General features: G+C 31.2%; 1 protein-coding gene across 1 annotated transcript in view; it reads left to right on the plus strand.

Moving 5' to 3' along the window:
• LOC139521942 (A disintegrin and metalloproteinase with thrombospondin motifs 6-like) overlaps window positions 1-21856 on the plus strand; it is a 72469-nt gene that overhangs the window by 16549 nt on the left and 34064 nt on the right. The window contains exon 2 of the mRNA XM_071315759.1: window positions 18768-19138. Within this exon, the coding sequence (XP_071171860.1) occupies window positions 18768-19138 (371 nt within the window). The remainder of the gene's footprint in view (window positions 1-18767; window positions 19139-21856) is intronic.

The raw sequence follows: 21856 nt of genomic DNA on the forward strand, positions 1-21856 counted from the left end.
TATCACCAATCTGTACATCTATCTGCATTCTGTATATATATCACCAATCTGTATATCTCACGACAATCTGTACATATATCACCACTCTGTATATATATCACCATTATGTATATCTATTACCACTCTGTAAATATATCACCCCTCTGTATATTTATCACCACTCTGAATATCTTCCACCAGTCTGTATATCTATCACCACACTGTATATCAACCACCACTCCGTTAACTACCACCACTCTGTTTATCTAATCTCATCTATACATCTATCACCACTCCACATCTATCTCAAATCTGTATATCTATCATCATTTTGTATATATTTCCTTAAGTGTATATATATCACATACTTGTATATAAATTACCTCTATGTAAGTCTATCACCACTCTGTATATCTATCACTAATCTGAACATCTATCACCACTCTGTATATATTTCACCAATCTGTAAATATATCCCGATTCTGTATATCTATCACTACTCTGTATATCTATCACCACTCTATATATATATATATATATATATATATAGAGTGGTGATAGATATACAGAGTAGTGATAGATATACAGAATCGGGATATATTATCACTTAGTATATATCTATCACCACTCTGTATATCCATCACCAATCTATACACATATCACCACTCTGTATATCTATCACCAATCTGTACATCTATCTCCATTCTGTATATCTATCACCACTCTGTATATCTATCGACAATCTGTACATATATCACCACTCTGTAAATATATCACCAATATGTATATCTATTACCACTCTGTATATCTACCAACACTTTGTATATTTTTCACCACTTTGTATATTTTTTTCAACCTGTTTATATATCACCATTCTGTATATCTATCACCAATCTGTACATCTATCACCACTCTGTATACCTATCACCAATCTGTACATCTATCTGCATTCTGTATATATATCACCAATCTGTATATCTCACGACAATCTGTACATATATCACCACTCTGTATATATATATCACCATTATGTATATCTATTACCACTCTGTAAATATATCACCCCTCTGTATATTTATCACCACTCTGAATATCTTCAACCAGTCTGTATATCTATCACCACACTGTATATCAACCACCACTCCGTTAACTACCACCACTCTGTTTATCTAATCTCATCTATACATCTATCACCACTCCACATCTATCTCAAATCTGTATATCTATCATCACTTTGTATATATTTCCTTAAGTGTATATATATATCACATACTTGTATTTAAATTACCTCTTTGTAAGTCTATCAACACTCTGTATATCTATCACTAATCTGAACATCTATCACCACTTTGTATATCTTTCACCAATCTGTAAATCTATCCCGATTCTGTATATCTATCACTACTCTGTATATCTATCACCACTCTATATATATATATATATTATCACTTAGTATATATCTATCACCACTCTGTATATCCATCACCAATCTGTACACATATCACCACTCTGTATATCTATCACCAATCTGTACATCTATCTCCATTCTGTATATCATCACCAATCTGTATATCTATCGACAATCTGTACATATATCACCACTCTGTATATATATCACCAATATGTATATCTATTACAACTCTGTATATCTACCAACACTTTGTATATTTTTCACCACTTTGTATATTTTTTTCAACCTGTTTATATATCACCATTCTGTATATCTATCACCAATCTGTACATCTATCACCACTCTGTATACCTATCACCAATCTGTACATCTATCTGCATTCTGTATATATATCACCAATCTGTATATCTCAACGACAATCTGTACATATATCACCACTCTGTATATATATCACCATTATGTATATCTATTACCACTCTGTAAATATATCACCACTCTGTATATTTATCACCACTCTGTATATCTTCCACCAGTCTGTATATCTATCACCACACTGTATATCAACCACCACTCCGTTAACTATCACTACTCTGTTTATCTAATCTCATCTATACATCTATCACCACTCCACATCTATCTCAAATCTGTATATCTATCATCACTTTGTATATATTTCCTTAAGTGTATATATATCACATACTTGTATATAAATTACCTCTATGTAAGTCTATCACCACTCTGTATATCTATCATCACTATGTATATCTTTCACCAATCTGTATATCTATCACTACTCTGTATATATATCACCACTCTTTATATATATTATCACTTAGTATATATCTATTACCACTCTATCTACACTCTGTATATCTATCACCACTATGTATATATTTCACCAATCTGTATATCTATCACTAATCTGAACATCTATCACCACTTTGTATACCTTTCACCACTTTGTATCTTTCACAAATCTGTAAATTTATACCGATTCTGTATATCTATCACTACTCTGTATATATATCACCACTCTTTATATATATTATCACTTAGTATATATATATCACCACTCTATCTACACTGTATCCATCACCAATCTGTACACATATCACCACTCTGTATATCTTTCACCAATCTATACATCTATCCCGATTCTGTATATCTATCACTACTCTGTATATCTATCACCACTCTGTATATATATAATCACTATATCTGTCACCACTCTATCACCACTCTGTATATCCATCACCAACCTGACACATATCACCACTCTGTATATATATCACCAATATGTTTATCTATTACAACTCTGTATATCTACCAACACTTTGTATATTTTTCTCCACTTTGTATATTTTTTTCAACCTGTTTATATATCAGCATTCTGTATATCTATCACCACTCTGTATATCTATCACCAATCTGTACATCTATCACCACTCCGTATACCTATCACCAATCTGTTCATCTATCTGCATTCTGTATATCTATCGACAATCTGTACATATATCACCACTCTGTATATATATCACAAATATTTATATCTATTTCCACTCTGTAAATATATCACCCCTCTGTATATTTATCACCACTCTGTATATCTTCCACCACTCTGTATATCTATCACCACTCTGTATATCAACCACCACTCCATTAACTACCACCACTTTGTTTATCTAATCTCATCTATACATCTATAGGGTTCGTGTTGTTTATTCTTTAGTTTTCTATGTTGTGTCATGTGTACTATTGATTTTCTGTTTGTCTTTTTCATTTTTAGCCATGGCGTTGTCAGTTTGTTTTAGATTTATGAGTTTGACTGTCCCTTTGGTATCTTTCTTCCCTCTTCTATCACGACTCCACATCTATCTCCAATCTTTATATCTATCATCACTCTGTATATATTTCCTTAAGTGTATATATATCACATACTTGTATATAAATTACCTCTATGTAAGTCTATCACCACTCTGTATATCTATCACCACTCTGTATATCTTCCAACACTCTGCATATATATATCTCCACTCTGTTTATCTATCACCACTATGTATATCCATCCTTATCTGTACATATATCACATCTTTGTATATATATATTACCTCTCAGTAAACCAATCAACACTCTGTATATCTAACATCAATCTGTATATCTATCACCCCTTTGTGTATCTATCAACATTCTGTATATCTATCTCCATCTGTATATATATATATCACCAACCTGTTTATCTGTCACCACTCTGTATATCTATCAGCACTCTATATATTTACCAAAACTCTGTATTTCTTTCACCAATCTGTAAATCTATAACCACTCTGTATCTATATCACCACTCTGTATCTATATCACCACTCTGCATATCTTCCACCACTCTCTATATCTATCACTTCCATGTATATTTATCATCAATTTGTATTAATATCACCTTTTTGTGAATCTACCGACACTATGTAAATCTTTCAACACTCTGTATATCAACCACCACTCCGTATATCTACCACCACTCCGTATATCTACCACCACTCTGTGTATCTATCGTTATCTATACATACCACTCTATATCTATATCACCACAGATGTATATCTTCCACCACTCTGTATGTCTATCACCACTTTGTCTATCATCCACCACTCTATATATTTACTAAAACTCTGTGTATCTTTCACCACTGTAAATATATCACCAATATGTGTATATATCACCTTTCTGTATATATATATCATCACTCTGTATATCTTCCACCACTTTGTATATCTATCACCACTCTGTATATTTATCACCTTTCTCTCTCTATATATATATTACCACTGTATATCTATCACCACTCTGTATATCTACCACCACTCTGTATATCTATCTCTACTCTGTTTATCTATCACAATTTTGTCTATCATCAACCACAATATATTTCTACCACCACTCTGTATATCTATCTACACTTTATTTCTATCACCAATTTGTATATTTTGCAAATCGGCGGCCAATTCTATCACCCTCTAATTGAGGTCCAATTTTTGGCTCTTCTAATCGAAGTCCAATTTTTAGCTTCTCTAATCGTTGTCCGTTTTAATGCCAAACGCCAAAACATTTTTTGCCGACATGCCGTATTATACAAAAATATATCTTAAAAAACTGAACAAAACTGTGGAAATTGGGACAAGAAAGTTTATAACAGAACTGAAAGTTGGATTGTCCGAGAAGAATAAAGATAAAAAAAAAAAAGTTGTAAAGACAGTTCTAGGTCAATATTTTTACAACCTAAACATAGTATATGTGACAAATAAAATATATTATTTTTTCTCCTTTAATGTATACACATGGAAAAAAGTATTGCAACACCTTGATTTTTTAAAATTTGAAAAATCAGCCTCTTTTTTTTTATGGAATATAATAAAATATGTGTATAATATTATGGAAACATAGTTCACGATAACATTGGCATTGAAACGAACAAAAAATGTTTAAAAAAAAAAGATTTATATAACCACAATTTCAATAACAAAATGAAGTGTTTTTTGTACAAAAAAATGCATTTGACAAGTTTCACTGTAGTCGAACTTTACAATGTCAGACATTTCAAAATTAATCTTCAGATCACTGTTCACATCATGGTTGATCGTTATACGCCAAAGAATTAGTACTTTGTGCGCAGCCTCCATTCAAACGGATAACCGCATCTTAACGTCTTCTGATTCCTGCCATAAATCGACTAATTTGTTGCTAAGGTAGCAGCAACCATTTCTGATGAAGGGAATTGTTTATTTCATGTTGTGTTTGAACTGGGGTGTCCTTTCGCTCACTTTCCGCCCAATAGTGTCCCATATAAGCTTGGTTGCAATATCATTTTTTATGTAATTTAAAAGCTTAATAGAGCTTTCTTACAAATTGACGAAAGGTACGAACGAACGTAAAGGGAGCACGTATTTCATTTCTACAATAACAGTTGAAAGAGTCTTTGTTTTATCCAGTTGACTTCAATAAGTACTTGGTTATGCATGGATAAATGATTAATCACATTAATAAGTACAACTTAAAAGACTGTCAACACGTTTAGAGGTCTCAGTTTTGCGTAGTTTTCTGGGTTTTTTTAAAGGTTTGTCTTTTACACATTTGTCTTTTACACAAAAACCCTGTTTTCATATCCAAACTACAAGGAAGAAACTGAGCGCGAGATCGTATAAAAGTGTCAGGTTGTGAGGATACATGTCGATCAGTTTGATCAAATGTATGGATTTCTGTTGTTTCTAATTTAAAGTTCCCCAAGGGTGACTGGGGAAACGAAATATGGTCACTTGGTCTTCTCCCGACCGGCAGTAAAACGAAGTGGGGCGTCCGTTTGGCTGTGCGGGATGTATCAAGTTCGCAGTCACGTCCGGTCAGAATGTGGACGTTAAGTCCGATGCTTCGTGTAAAAGGAGTGTCACGTTCTTTGCATGTTAAAACCCTTGCATCAACTCTTTGAGGAGTCCGAAGGTGGCCTGTTGCAATGGAAAATTTCTGTTCCAATCCAATATACCATCATTTTCCAGTGGCTATCTAAATTTTCCCGATCATCATCCCGAATGTCCTCTATTATGACAAAACCTACCTATTGTTTTTATTGTTAACTTGTTCTCGTCCTGAACATGCATGAAATATTTGTCACTGGACGTTAAGCAACCAACAATCAATCAATCAATCTAATTTAAAGACGCACCAATTTTGCCTTCTGGTGCAAGTCTCATAACATCACTGATGATTCGCCCACGGAAAGAAGAATATTAAGAGAAGTTGGTTTTAGCATCACCTTAATTGTCACACACCAAATCTCTGTGAATCTTCAATAGTACTTATAGACTATAGTCATTATCCGGAAAAACCTCTTATCCGAAGGATTTGGTTAACTTTTATATAAACTCAAAATTTTATTAACAAAAATATAACTTATTTACAGAAAATACACGAAAGAACTACTATATATAGTCAGGCAGACCGAACAGAGAGAATTCTCTCTCTTTTTGTATTGTATTGTATATTTGATATGTTTTTCTGTATTTTGTTTCTACTTAGTTATATAATGTTCAACTACGTTAAGTGTATCACATATGAAATTAATAAGACTGTAAAGCCAAAACTAGATAATGGCTAATTATTGTATCAATTTAACTTCTCTTAATGTAAATGGCTTTGGAAACGATTTTAAACGCAAATCCATGTTTCTTTGGTTAAAAAAATTTCAAAGCGACATCATTTTCTTGCAAGAAACACACAGTACTGAATCGTATGAAACTATATGGAAAAGGGAATGGGGTGGAGATATTTATTTTTCGCACGGGGAAACGAACTCTAAAGGTGTTGCTATTTTGTTTAACAGCTCAACAGATTATATATTAAAGGAAAAAATTGCAGATGAAAACGGAAGGTATCTCATTCTAACTGTTGAAATTGATAACACAGATTTTGTTTTTGTAAATTATTATGCACCGACCAAAAATTTTGAAAATGACCAAATTGAATATATTGAAAAATTAAAAATTTTATTAAATGAAAAGTTAGAACAAAATCTCGTTTTGGGTGGAGATTTTAATACGATACTAAATCCATCTTTAGACAAAATGGGTGGTTCAAAATATAACACACCTGTCAAATATACGAGTAAATTAGAAGATTTTATAGAAGAGTTTGACTTATGTGATATTTGGAGGACAAAAAATGTTGACTCTAGATTATATACTTGGCGTCAAAGAACCCCGCTTATACAATGTCGCTTAGATTTTTGGTTGATATCGAATTTTTTTTCAAGCAGTGTTACAAAAACATCCATTGTTCCGTCTATAAAATCTGATCATAGTCTTATCAAGTTGACACTGTCAGGCGAAAACTTTAGTGAGAGAGGTCCCGGTTTCTGGAAATTCAACTCGGGTTTATTGACAGACAAAGATTATGTGGATATAGTCAAAAATACTTTATCAGAATGTGATGATAAATATCAAAATTTAGAAAATAAAAATTTAAAATGGGATACCATTAAAAGTGAAATAAGGGGCGCAACCGTCAAATATTCCAAATATAAAAACATGAAATTGCGGGAAAGAGAGTCCAGTTTAAAAAAACGACAAGACGAAATTCAGAAAAATCTCTCTCGTACATATTTAGATAAAGATATAAATACACTTTTAATTGAATTAGATATTGTTAAAGAAGATTTAGAGCAAATAGTAAATAATCAAACAAGAGGGGCTATTATACGATCACATGCCGAGCACTGCGAAGGCAATGAAAGAAATTCAAAATATTTCTTATCATTAGAAAAACGTAATTATAAAAATAAATGTATTAACAAATTAGTTGTAAACGACATTGAAATATTGTCACAAGAAAAAATTCTAAACGAAGAGAGAAATTTCTACGAAAATCTGTACTCATCAAAAGAAGACCCTGATAAATATTCAGGTGATTCTAACTTTTTTGATTTAAATTTTATTCCTAAGCTAACAGATCTGGAAAAGGATATATGCGATGCAGATATTTCAGAATCTGAGTGCGTTAAAGTTTTAAAAACATTAAAAAATAATAAAAGCCCTGAGTTTTACAAATTTTTCTGGATTGATGTAAAAAAATATGTTTTGGAAAGCTATGAATATTCCTTCGAGACCGGAACCCTCTCAATAGACCAAAAACGGGGTATTTTGACTCTTATTCCAAAGAAAGATAAAGATAGAACACTCTTGTCGAACTGGCGACCTCTTTCTCTCTTAAATTTTGATTACAAATTATTAGCCAAAGTTATTGCGGAAAGAATGAAATTATTTCTTCCGAAACTTATAGATCCGGATCAGACAGGATATGTGGCTGGTAGATATATTGGTGAAAATCTACGACTAATTGCTGATATTATATTGTTTACTACTTTAAAAAATTATCCAGGGCTTATATTACTAGTCGATTTCGAAAAGGCGTTTGATACGCTAGAATGGAAATTTATTCAAAAAGCATTGGCTTGTTTTAATTTTGGTAGCAAGTTCCGGAAATGGGTCTTAACTTTATACTCAAATATATCTAGTCTTGTCGTTAATAATGGATTTAGTTCTAGTCCGTTCAAAATTGAGAGAGGTGTTCGACAAGGGTGTCCTTTGTCTCCTTTTTTATTTATTTTGGCCGTTGAACTGCTGGCAATAAATATTCGTAAGAACAACCATATATCAGGTATAAAAATTGGGGATACTGAAATAAAAATTTCACAGTTGGCTGATGATACCACTTGTTTTTTGAAAGATATATTTTCTGCGCAAATTTTATTAGATTCCTTTAATGATTTTGAGAAGTGTTCAGGGTTAAAAGTCAATTTTTCGAAAACCGAAGCAACATGGATTGGAAGAAATAAATTTAACAAAGAAGGTTCCCTTCCTATTAAATGGACAGATGGTTTTAAAACCTTAGGTTTAAAATTTAACGCTTTTGATGAAATGGTTTGTTCTAACTTAGATACATGCATAGAAAAAATGGAATCAATTATTAAAATGTGGAGGATCAGAAACCTTTCCTTGATCGGTAAAATCGTAATTCTTAAATCACTTGCAATATCGAAGCTTATTTATGTCATTTCATCTACACATGTACCAAGATCTTATGTAATTAAAATACAAAGGGACATTAATAACTTTTTATGGAATGATAGTACTCAGAAAGTTAAATCGGAAGTTATTCAAAAGTCTCCTAGCGAGGGGGGACTGAAAGCACCAAATTTTGAAGTACAGCTGTTATCCTTTCGTATCATGTGGGTAAAACGATTTTTGTCAGAACATGACTCTAAATGGAAACATGTTTCCAAAGCATTCTTCTCCCTTTTTGATTTAGAGGACTTATTTATGAGCAGATGTGAATTTGAGTTTTTAAATTTAAAAGCACCTCTTTTTTATATAGAAGTGCTATCTGCTTGGAAACGTTTCAAGGGTATTTTCATCCCGTTAAATGCATTTCATGTTAGAAAAGAATTTATTTGGTTCAATCCGTTTATCAAGGTTAACAGAACGAGTATTTTTTACAGATCTTGGTACACGAAAGGCATAAGGTTCATTAATGATATTGTAGATGATAAAGGCGAATTTTTGTCTCATGACGCTATTAACAAAAAATATAATTTGAATGTTACTTTTGTAGACATTCTTTCTATTAAACTTGCTATACCACGTGACTGGAAAGATTTGTTATTACAACAACACATGTCACCTAAGAGCAACTCTTTTGGATTCGTTTTTGAGCATGAGAATAAAAAAATGCCTATTAGCAAATTATATACTAAAGATGTATATTCACTTTTTATCGATCGGGTAAGTGTTTCTCCTATTTCACAACAAAGGTGGGAAGAAAGTTTTAATATAGAAATTAGTGACGAAAAGTGGAACAATATTTATTCACTAGCTTTTAAATGTACTATTGAAAGCAAACTACAAGCTTTTCAATATAAAGTGTTACACAGAATAGTCTCACATAATTATCTCCTTGAAAAATATAAACTTTCTTTAACTAATGAGTGTGCCAGTTGTAAAGAAATAGAAACTATAGAGCATAAATTTTTTGAATGTATAGAAATAAAACGATTTTGGAGAGAATTTTCTAATTGGTGGCATTTAGTTTTTGGAGTAAAATTTTTTTTAAATAAAGACAGTGTCATTTTTGGTATATTGAATTCTGATAACTTAGTGTTAAACTATTGTATTTTACAGGCAAAATATTACATTCATTATGTAAAGTACACACAATTAGACAGATTGTTTATATCTGTGCAAGCTTTTCTCAAATTTTTGAAAAGACGTCTGGAGATATTAGAATATTTATATCTTTCTAAAGACAAGCACGAGTCATTTGTCGACAGATGGGGGGAATTTATGGAAGTTATTAATTAAATTTTATTCTCGATATGATCATGTATATTTAATGTATTCCAAAGTATCTTTTACTTGTATCATATACCGATTATTCACATCATTTACTTGTATTTGTTTTTACTATGTCTTATTCGTAAAATATCAATAGTATGACTATGCCATATGTCAATCACTTATATATTGTAAAAATGTATGTATGTATGTATGCACTGTAGCTTGAACACCAAAAAGATCAATAAAAAATAAAAAAAATATATATATTCAAATCACTCAAAAATAAATTAACTTCTCCTACAAAATCTACATAATCACATCGAAACTATCAAATTGATGGTGAAGGAAAAAATAAATGGTGGAGCTGATTGACGGATAGGAAATTTCCGTAATTAAAAAAGGTACAAATGATGTTTTTATTTTTGAGTTTTTGACAAAATTGTTTGGAATTTGCCCAACAAAATTTGCATGCAGTTTTGCAATAATATGTTTTGTCCTCTCAAATGTCAAATACTATTTTGAATCATATGTTATCTCGTTTTCAAAGAAAAACGCGTTAAATTTCTACCTAAAAAACAGCTAACTTTAAGTTTGAAAGTTTTACTGGGAGATGGTTTTATATTTATGTCTTCATCATTCCGATGATCCTTGATGATATGTGCATAGAAAATATTTACGAAAATAGCGGGAAATTTAACCAAAAAATATATTTTTGGATTTTAAGGTAACTACCCCAAACCGTAAATTGAGGGGTACCCCCATTAAAGGGATAAAATACAAAAATGTGACCATAGAAACTTTTTACAACCCGACGGAAATTAAAATATAGATATTATTCTATCATTTAAAACAATTTGCAGCCGTGTGTTATTCCGGACCATTAAACTCGTTAACTAAGCGTCTTTTTCGATGTCAGTTGCAGTACTACAATGGTCAATGATCTTCAATTTATACCGAATATTGACTGTCAAAAAAAATGCTAACATTCCAATTTTTAATAACAGTTACCAGCAAATACATTATCACAATAACAGATAATAATAAAACAATTATTATACAACTAAAAACTAACTTAAAAAAAAAAATCTGAACAACAAATATTCAAGACATAAAACAACGACAACCACTATACTACAGGCACATAAAATATTTGGCTGGGTTTAACATGTTTGTGAGCGCTTAATCTTCCTCTAATCTGAGACAATGGTAAACAAAAAAACATAATGCCAATTTATTTTGTATATTTTTCACTCCAGGTGTAAAACAAATGAATTTGTTGACAAACTTTTACAGAGTCCAAATTATAATACTTTAACAGTTGGCATTTATACTTCTTTATTTTGTCCATTGTTGAAGACTGAGTGTTGCCCTATATATATATTTCGTTTAGTTTTCTTTGTCGTTCGGTTCTTATTTAAGTATACTCGCATGTCATTTATCAATATGCATTTACATGTATAAGTGTAAGTAAAGCAATTTGTTATTCTATTATTCATTAATAGTGGACATCGATAAGAGAAGACTACTATAAATCGGACGTCATTTTTGGCAATACATGACGGAACATTGTCATTGGGCGTCGATTTGAGTATCAAACAATTGGACGTCGAATTTAAAAGAATTTAATCACCACTCTGTATATCTAACAACACTTTGTATATCTACAATCACTCTGTATATCTATCACCACGCTATATCCCGTGACACCCTTAATTATTTTTCTATAGAGGCTATGAAAAAAAAAATCCCCATTTTTTCATATTTTTTTTAACATAGTGCCACTCGATACCTTGCGCAAAAGATGCGCCTGTTTCTACTCTACAAGACCTAAATAGTCATACCCGGTGACTCCCCTCATTGTTTTTCTCAAGAAGCCATAAAATAGGCCAACCCCACTTTTTTCCGTTTTTTTTTTCAAATTTTTAGCCCTATAGTTTCAGATTTTTGAACATAGCGCAACTCGATTCCTTGCGCAAAAGATGTTGTTCAATTGTCTAATATGAAGTTGGGCTATTGGAAGTATTCCGTTTAGGATGATGATAGTAACATATGCTACATAAGTTGGTAATGAGAGTATAAGCTTAGAGGTAGTTTTTTCTAGAATTTTTCGATTAATTCTAGTGAATTTGTTTTGGTAGTGTTAGCTCTTATCCATAGATAAGTACTAGAGATACGTAACACGAATGATTGAATGACACATGAAATGATTGAATGACACATGAAATGACCGAATGACACATGCAATTGTAATCTTAGTTTAAAAAGTATTTATTAATGAAAATATTTACAAGATTAAGTATTACAATATGTTATATGAAGTTTTAATCTTAATTAGCATAAATTAGTGACTTTTAAACATTGATTTATAAAATAGTATTATTAAAGCAGGAAAGTACATAAAATGTTATTATAATTTTGTGGATACATCTGTTCCTGATTGCATATTATATATACGATTGCCCAATGTGTTCAATCTGGACTACCAAAGTTGGGCTCTCATTTGTATAATAAATTAAAACTCACTGACACTCCATGAATTTACATGTATTTCATTTAATAGTAAAAAAAAATATTTTAAGTAATAATTTTCCAGAAAGTCTTAAAACCGCCCAGGACCTCCTGATTGCACTGAGTACGAAAGGTTTTCTGAGAACAAAAATAAAGATACAAGTTGCAAAAAAATAGATCTAATTCAATGCAAAATATGGCGATCACCCGTGTTAACAGCGTTTGTTTAATGGTTAACAATGCACTGGACACGTGATGTTAAATAACAAACTAATAAACAATATAATAGAGTTGTAAGGTAATAAATATTCCAGGTATTGGGCATTTGTCATCATCATGATTATATTATCTAATTAACAAAAAACACTGAAAACTTTATATTTCAATTTACTAATAAAATACAAAATGTAAGTACTAAAATGTAACATTAAGCAATAAAATGTATGAAACCATATTTCACTGTTTTAATAGAGAAAATTACGGAAAGAAAAATGGAGCGTGATATCTTTTTTAATTAAGATTATAACTTTCTAAAAGGAAACCCTTTAGGACTTCTAAATGGTGTATTTCATCTGTTCTAAACTTATTTCAACATTAAAGTTATTTGTCCTAGTTAATTGTGCGGATGTCAGATTTATGTAACATATTTCACTATCTTCATAAGGAAAAATACGGATATTACATTCAAATTCTCTTAAAAGAAACTCTCAAGACAACTTCATTAATATCGATATACCTGTAATACATGTACATACTAAATAAATCAATTGTTATTTTTTATAAAATTTAGAAAAATTAAACGTTCTAAAACGTTTCCCGTAAGAGTCTTATCTTTCATTATTCTGTCTGTATAGATGCACCATGGTCTCTATATCTTATCCCTTATGACCATGAAATTATCTTCCAATGTGTCGTGACTTTCTATTGGCTCCTTTTTTTCAGATAATCAATTTTCTCAGAATTTTCAGATAATCCCGGATTTTCTCAGATAATCCCGGTTTATCTCAGATAAACTAGGATTATCTCAGCTTAATTCAAATTCGAGAAAATTCTAGTTTATCTGAGAAAATATAGAAAATTCATTATCTGGAGAAAATCCCGGTTTATCTGAAAATTCTGAGATAAACCCGCATTATCTGGAAAAAATCGAGATAATCCCGGTTTATCTGAGCTTAATGTAAAAAAGTGAGATAATCCTAGTTTATCTGAGAAAATCCTGGTTTATCTGAGATAATCTAGGATTATCTATAAAAGTGGTTCAGGCGTGCCATACATAGACGTAGATAATGCGACGATTTATTGGGACATAAACGTAGATAATGCGACGTTTGCTATGTTTAAAAGCGCACAACCGTTCCATTACCAGGAACAACACAATGATAAGAACAAACTGTGAAATACTTTAGCTTGAGTCACCAGATTTGTATTAATACTAAGCACAAAAAAATAAAAAATAAAAGACAAACCACACAAATTAATTATCGCAGTACTCGCAGTAACAAAAGCCTAGTTTAAAGCCAATTACAACTTATATAGATAAGTCATGTTTTCTAGTCTTAAGTATCAATCAGTATAATCACATCCACTGGATTTAGTGAAAAGATGTCAAAACCAGCAGGCGCGTAGCTACGTTAACGTCAAAACGCCCGGGCGTACACTTGAATTTTGATAAAAAAAAAAAAAAAAATATATAATCTAAAGAAAAGAAAAAGAACTTTACATTTTTTACACAACAATTTCTTTGTCAAAAATTCATCTAATTAATGAAACTTAAGCAGAATCCAAGAATTTTGTACAAATTTTGTATGAAGCAAAGTTTTAAAAGTAAATTTGTTTATTAATTTTTCAGTATTAAACTGAGACTGTATGGCTTTTTTAAATTATAAATGCATAAAACTTCACAGACTGTCATGAAACTTGGACCAAAACTAATATTCCAGATCAAGAAAAAGTCTCTAAAGAAAATGTTTGATTTTTTAAAATCCTGTAATGGACTGATAAATGGATTCACTTTTTCGAGGAATATACCATTTAGATTCTAAAGTATGGTGCTACTGATGCGTTTTAATGACAGGAATGGTATCAATTCTCGATTACTCTTTAGATTCCGTGGGCTTCGCTCCCTAACTCTTACCCACTACAGCACTTGTTTGACATGGACCGGTTTTGGGATCCTTGGATCCCTCGCCAAAGTTCGGGCGTACACTTCAAAATGACCTAGCTACGCCACTGACCAGTATGAGAGAAACATGACATAGTGACTTGATGTATGGTTGTTACATGATGACTTTGAACAAATGTCCGTAATCAATCACAAATCTGGAAAGAATCGAGTGCTTCTTGGATCAAGAAACGGCGATAAATTGCAAAAGAATGGATGCAAAAAAACATTAGATTTGATATTAAAATATATTTATACTTATAGATGACCAAAAAATATATATACGAAAATAATGAAGTATATTTTTAAGAGTTGTAAGCAGAAATAAATGATCAATTGCATTTGTTATTTCTAGGAATGTCTGGTTTTTGTTATGATTACAGACATTGTTTATAGACCCAAGGACATGGTTATTGCCGATTACAATCAAAATCGCCATTAATATGTCTTTTAGATAATGATTAATCGCTGTAAAAACGATTTAATCGATTAATAATGCTTCAAACTATGACTGATATCAAACAACGATCCTGCTAATGGCATAAACATTTTCTAATTCTAACCCATTTAGTTTTTTTTTATATATATTTATATTTCTTCTGGTTCCTCGAATTATCAGATTATTCCGTAATAGATTTACCAATCTGTAAAAAAAATTCAGTCGAAAATCTGTTTATACTCGATTAATAGATTGAGTCAAAAATATAAGAAAGTTCTTCGACAAGAGTTTGTTTATCTCGAATATGACATCAAAACGTGAAAAACATCCTGTTTGTTTCAATAGTCAGTCATTATACAAATATTTCACTAGCAACCAAACATAAAAAAAAAAATGAAATAAAAAGATTATATTACCCTTGGCCGTATAACCTAAACATATTTTTTTTGTAAAGCCATTAAACTCTTACAGTAATGATGTAAGCGTTTGATTTCATCACCTATATGACCCGAAGATACCATTAAAAACCAGAAAGTGTACTCAATGTTGTGATGCTGACAGATCAAACAGGGATACAGATAAATATATAATAACATGTTTATATTCACATGTACTTAGAGAACCATGTTATTACTAGTATATAAAAAAGTGATAATCAGTGTATCCATTTTTTTTAGATAACATATAAAAAATAATTTTAAAAGTACATTTATTCATATGTACCTACAGTTTGAGGAAGATTGCCATATCATAGTCAATGCTTCCTATTTAGTAATAAGATACAAAGTTTGGTAATAAAAATATTAAGATCAGGCAACCAAGGGCGAAAAGACGAACATTATTTCAAGCAATTAAGAAACATAAGATAAAGAGCCAAACATTGGATGAACCCGAGTGCTATTGAAGAGAAAGACGCTCCTGTTCCACTTTTAGCGCTTGTCGTGTTGCTCGGCAGAACAAAACAAAACACTTATAACAACAAAACAATAACAAAAACAAAACAATACAATTATCGGAATTAAAAAAACTTCGCTACCCTTTTTTGTCTCGCTGTAATACAACTATCGGTCTATCTGCTTAACGCTGAGGTTTAAAAGCAAATAACTGTCAGTTCTGACAAGTGTACCACCTTCCGAGGATTTACAATTATGATCAAAGATACAAACACGGGTCTTAATTGTTGCTACTCATGTAACCGTTGTGTGAAATGGATATCCAATATGTTGTCTCAGCACAAAATTTTGTCCAATTTAAGACATTTAAAAATCATAATGAATACCATTATGTAAAATTTTGTTTGATCATAAAATATTGTAGGAAAAATGTTAGTATCAATAATACATATGGTAGAAAGGATTTGCTTTTGAAATAAGGATATAGTTTTACTATACATTATAGATAAGTACAATAAAATCTTTTAATATTCGTATAATCATCAATGTCAAAACCATTCAAACATCTAAAGTTTCATTTTAATATCCCAATTAAACACATTTTATGAAATAAAATTCTTATTCATAGGAAACTTGACAATCGTTCTATGTTACAACATGGCTCGTTAAGATAGCTCTTAGAGTTAGTCATCTAGCTTCTTCAGAAGGATTTCGAGCTATTACCAGTAAAGTTCACCGCGGGAAACCACTTATATGGTCAATACATCGCTATAAGGGAGTTCTTTACTTACCACTTAAGCTTTGATATCATTTTTTTAATTATGTATATATAAGAGAACTTGCGGGAAAATGATTGAAAAGGACAAACGTATTAAAACATAGGGAGAGGTCATTTGAGGTTTTCGGTTGTGTTTAAAAGGCGTGAATATTTCTTTTTTCTGTACGATGTTTTGTGGACCATTTTGTCTCCTTTAAGCATGAATCTTTCTTTTTTTTAAAGTTTTGTTGACCATAATATTGTGTCTCAATATTATGGCCTCTTTACTTGTGTGAGAGTTCTGTACGATGTTTTCTATGCTCCATTGTGTTGTAAGCTTATATGTTATTGGCTTTTTTGTTCTTCCTCGATTTATGCTTTTTTTATTGTGTCTACTTTGAACTTTGCAGCTTTTTGTTATTTTCAAATGCATTTTTTCATGTTACAACATGCAATGCGAATATACTCCGGTAGTTGCTGTTTATCTTTTTCTAGCAGACGACCACTTTTTAGCTTTTCATAAAAAGTTATCTTCTAAAAAATGTTATTTGAAACATATTAAATACGCAGTAAAGGAAGTTTAAATGGGCGGTATAATGAGTATGCACTATGCACTATTTTGAATAATGTATACTTTATTGAACTAATCTCCGATCAACGAGCGATACTGTTCCATTGTTAAACGTTATCCGCCGAGAAGGCGTGAAGTCTCTTAATCTAATGGTTCCTTGACGAGAAAAGCGAGACAAGAAAATGTAAAAACATAGATTTGACGTGTTTAAATCGAATAGCGATTAAAAAATAATAACATTAATTATTTAGTTTAATTCAATCCACTTTGTTGTGATAAATGTTACAAAAATAGTTTTATTTCCATATATATTTGGATTGAATATACCCATATACATATACGTAATTTATAATATACATAAACATTTCCATGTGAATGTCAAAAGGTCAGAGCAGGACAGCAGTAAATGTTAAATCAATGTGTGTGTATACGTCGAAAAGCTTTTGATCATTGACAAGATCAGTCTGGTTAGTGTACGCCTCCCCTTTTGTATTGAATTCAGTTGTCAGTGCCCATGACATGATGATATTATTCATGTTATTTCCAGTTGCATCTGACATTTGTCTGGACTGTATAATCTAAATTTGTCTGGACTGTAAAATCCAAAATGTTTATGCAATGGTTTCTTTAGTTTTTTTTTGTTTTGTCTAGCCAAACTTGTCCTTGAATCCAATAACATCGGCTTTCCTAATCAGCCTTCAACCATATTGTTTTTATATGATGATAAGTCTATAAGGAATTTCAATAGAATTGTTTTAAGGGAAACCGTCTTAATATTAGTCATACTATGAGATTCTGACAACGGAAATTATTATCGTCGTAGTAGAGAATATTACATGGCGTAATTATTATCGAATTTATTGGTCAATTTTCGTTTATCTCTTCTGTTTTTATTTTTAAGTGTTCACATTTCATATTGCCCTCCTGTCCACCCCACCCCGTCCCGAAAAAATGGAAAAAGGGGAAAAGATCTAGCTGTTACAACTACGTTTTAACTGTGGACACACCATACTGAAACAAAAGTTTATATATCACGCTAGTCTTAACAATGTGATTTTGAAAATCTTTAAATCTCAAACCAGCACACAATTTAGTCACCTTGTATATTAACCTACGTATACAATAAGAACAAATGTACTAGTAAAACAATAATAACATGTTTGTATTTGTATTCCAGCGTCATTTGTTGCAGACTTAGACCAATATGAGATATCTATTCCAAGTAGAGTGAGCAGCAATGGTATACACATATCATATTCATTAGAGCCTCATTCTGGCCGTGAAAAACGGAGTCATCAAAGACAGAAAAAGCAAAAAGACAGCATTCATTATAAAATCAACATTGATAAATCAGATGTGATTTTAAAACTTGAACCAAATCATAAATTTATAAGTCCGTCCCTTTTGATAGAAAGAAGGACTAATTCTTATAAAAATGTGACAGATTCAGTGTTCAGACGGTACGGGGACCGTTCATTGTGTCATTTTACGGGACAAATTGTAGGAGACAGTTCCAGTAAAGTAGCATTAGAAACATGTAATGGATTGGTAAGTATATAGCTATTTATTTTGATAACTTTAAACATATTTTGTATACCGAATTTAGGCAAATTAGAAGATACACAAGTAATTTAAACTGAGAAGTACCATAGACTGCTTCGACCACTCGGTCACCAGAGGCCAATGTTACATTATAGGCATCCAACTATCAACAGTGTTTCTATTGTCTGGTGCTACTTCAAAAATGGCTTGTCATCGCTTCTTGCCACGTCGACTAAGAGTAAAACGATCGACGCAACTATTAGAGAAGGAAAACTGTAGATGTTGTCTCATTTGCCTACACAATTTCTTATTTTAAAAAAATCAATGATAGTTTTAAACGCAGTGTACACAGACAGTTTTAGTTGTGAAAGGTTGAAAATACCACCTATTTGACAGGTGGTTAAACTCTTATCCGGAACTCCATTAATCCAGTAACTGAGTTTAAAGCTGCATACCAAAGGTCTTAAATTACAAGTAATTCGTTAATAACAATGCTTGTATTACAAGAGGTCTGACCAATTTTTCATCAGATCACGATACAATCTTGCACTTAGCAAAGTATTCAATTATATTACAATAGAAACCGATATTTCATCTCTGGGGAGGGTATTTTTTAAACTCTTTGCATATTGTGATGTCTTGAGGGAAGAATGCATCTAAAAGGGTTAATTACTCTCCGATAAAGTTTTATTAAATCATATTCTGATGGCCTATTTTTACCCTTTGTAGTCTAGCTGAAAATTGATTCGGACTTGTAATTGCAATCGTTGGGTGATAAAATATAATCTATGTATGTCAATTTTATATAAGAAATAAATATTTATTCAGTAATCAGTTTTTATTGACAATCAAATGAAGAAATATGATTTATCGTTTATATACTTTTAAACACTTAATATATTTTTTTTTCTTTTGAAGACTATTTATTCTCTTAAAAATAGATTTTAAATATATTTTTTTAGACCCAGTGCACTTCCATCTATCAGTCATACTATATAAAAGTAATCGACTAGAACAAAACATGATACATAACATGTCTTTTGAAAGTATTTGAAAAATTTAAGATTGACAAGAAATTCGTGAAATATTTTATATCGTATCTGTCATTATGTCAAAGCGACCAGTCACCTTGTTCATCTTTCATAGCAACCAGCAGTATCATGTGTTTATAATTCTTTCAACTATTGATAGACAGAATGTAACGATGTACGCATTTCTATTTTTTTCATTATTGTCCTTTTTATATTTCAATCTTGTCTTTTAATATTTTTTTCTTGTCCTTCTTAACATTTCATTCTTGTTCTCTTAATTTTCTTCTTGTCCTTTTTATGTTTTATTTTGTCCTTTTATTTTGTTTTCTTCTTATCCTTTTGTTTGCTCAAAAAAAAGCGCTGTCAAAATGTGATACGGTCTTATGCTTTTAAAGGGGCTGTTTAGCTCGACATATTTTAGGCACATAAGCGAATACTTTAAATGTAAATAAACATGAAAGTTATTCCTGCATTTTTACAGTTAATGGCAAATTTTTTTTTATCACTGCTTCACCGTTGCATAAGTTACTTATCTCTTCTCTTGTAAATAAACAAAATCAAATCAGTGCTGTAAAGATATGCTTATTATTGCCGGATTGAACATACAATGATAAGGAATTAAATAAAATCAGACAGTTTGCGTAATCTCTCACCTTATTTAAATACAATTTTGTATATTTTATCACAAGTCAAACATTCCATGACCGTACTAACTAACATTTGTCTACTTTAAAAGAACAAAACCGACAAAAGTTTCCTTCAAAGGACTATGTGTTTTACCTTTCCAGTTAGCACAAGATATGACGGATATCATAGATTATCACAACAACAATTTAAAACTTAATGACTTATATTAAAAAAATGTTTGACCACCCCTCTTGATCAGGATCGATATGTTGAATAGCTTAAATGCAGTCCCATACATGTACACAACATAAGGCCTCGCACGATATAGCCTTATTGTGCTAATGCGGCATAATCACCAATCAAACCATATTACCACACGTTACCAGATATCAGTCTGTGTAAGGCAACCGATATCATGCTAATTTTATTCCAACCTATATATCCAATTTATAGTATATGTAACTGAATGGTACAAAACTACAATAATATAGGTCAGACCTTACAACAAAAAGGTGACTTTTGTACAAATACAAAACGAAAAAAGATCAAAAGAAGTATTTAAATCGTTTCTTTCATGGTGTAAATATCAAACGTTATTGAGGTCCGTAAATTGAGCATAAAGTGTCTACCCAGTTTAACCTTTCAGGTGCAATTTTTATGAGCACTAGCTAACAAGTTGCTTGATATCTATATTACTCGAATGTTTAAGGATAATAGAATATAGTAAGTTTCCTTGTGAGGTACTTAACATTAATATATTGAACGCTACGTTAATTACAAATATACATGTTCCTTTTATGGACTATTTTTCATCAATGTATTTACACAAATTACCCATCAGTTGTAAGCGATATCAAGATGATTTAAGATTGCTTAATGCGGTGCAAAAAAATAAATATACAGACATAACTAATTCCGACCATAACTCCGTTATTACACAATTTTATGTTATATTATATATATATGTTTATGATTGATTGATGGTTGCTTACGTCCAGCAGCAAATAGTTCAAGCCTGTTCAGGACGATTGTTGTTTGCTTAAATTCCAGTGGCAAACATTTCATG

This window comes from Mytilus edulis, chromosome 4 (genome assembly GCF_963676685.1).
Source record: "Mytilus edulis chromosome 4, xbMytEdul2.2, whole genome shotgun sequence".
Taxonomy (NCBI): domain Eukaryota; kingdom Metazoa; phylum Mollusca; class Bivalvia; order Mytilida; family Mytilidae; genus Mytilus; species Mytilus edulis.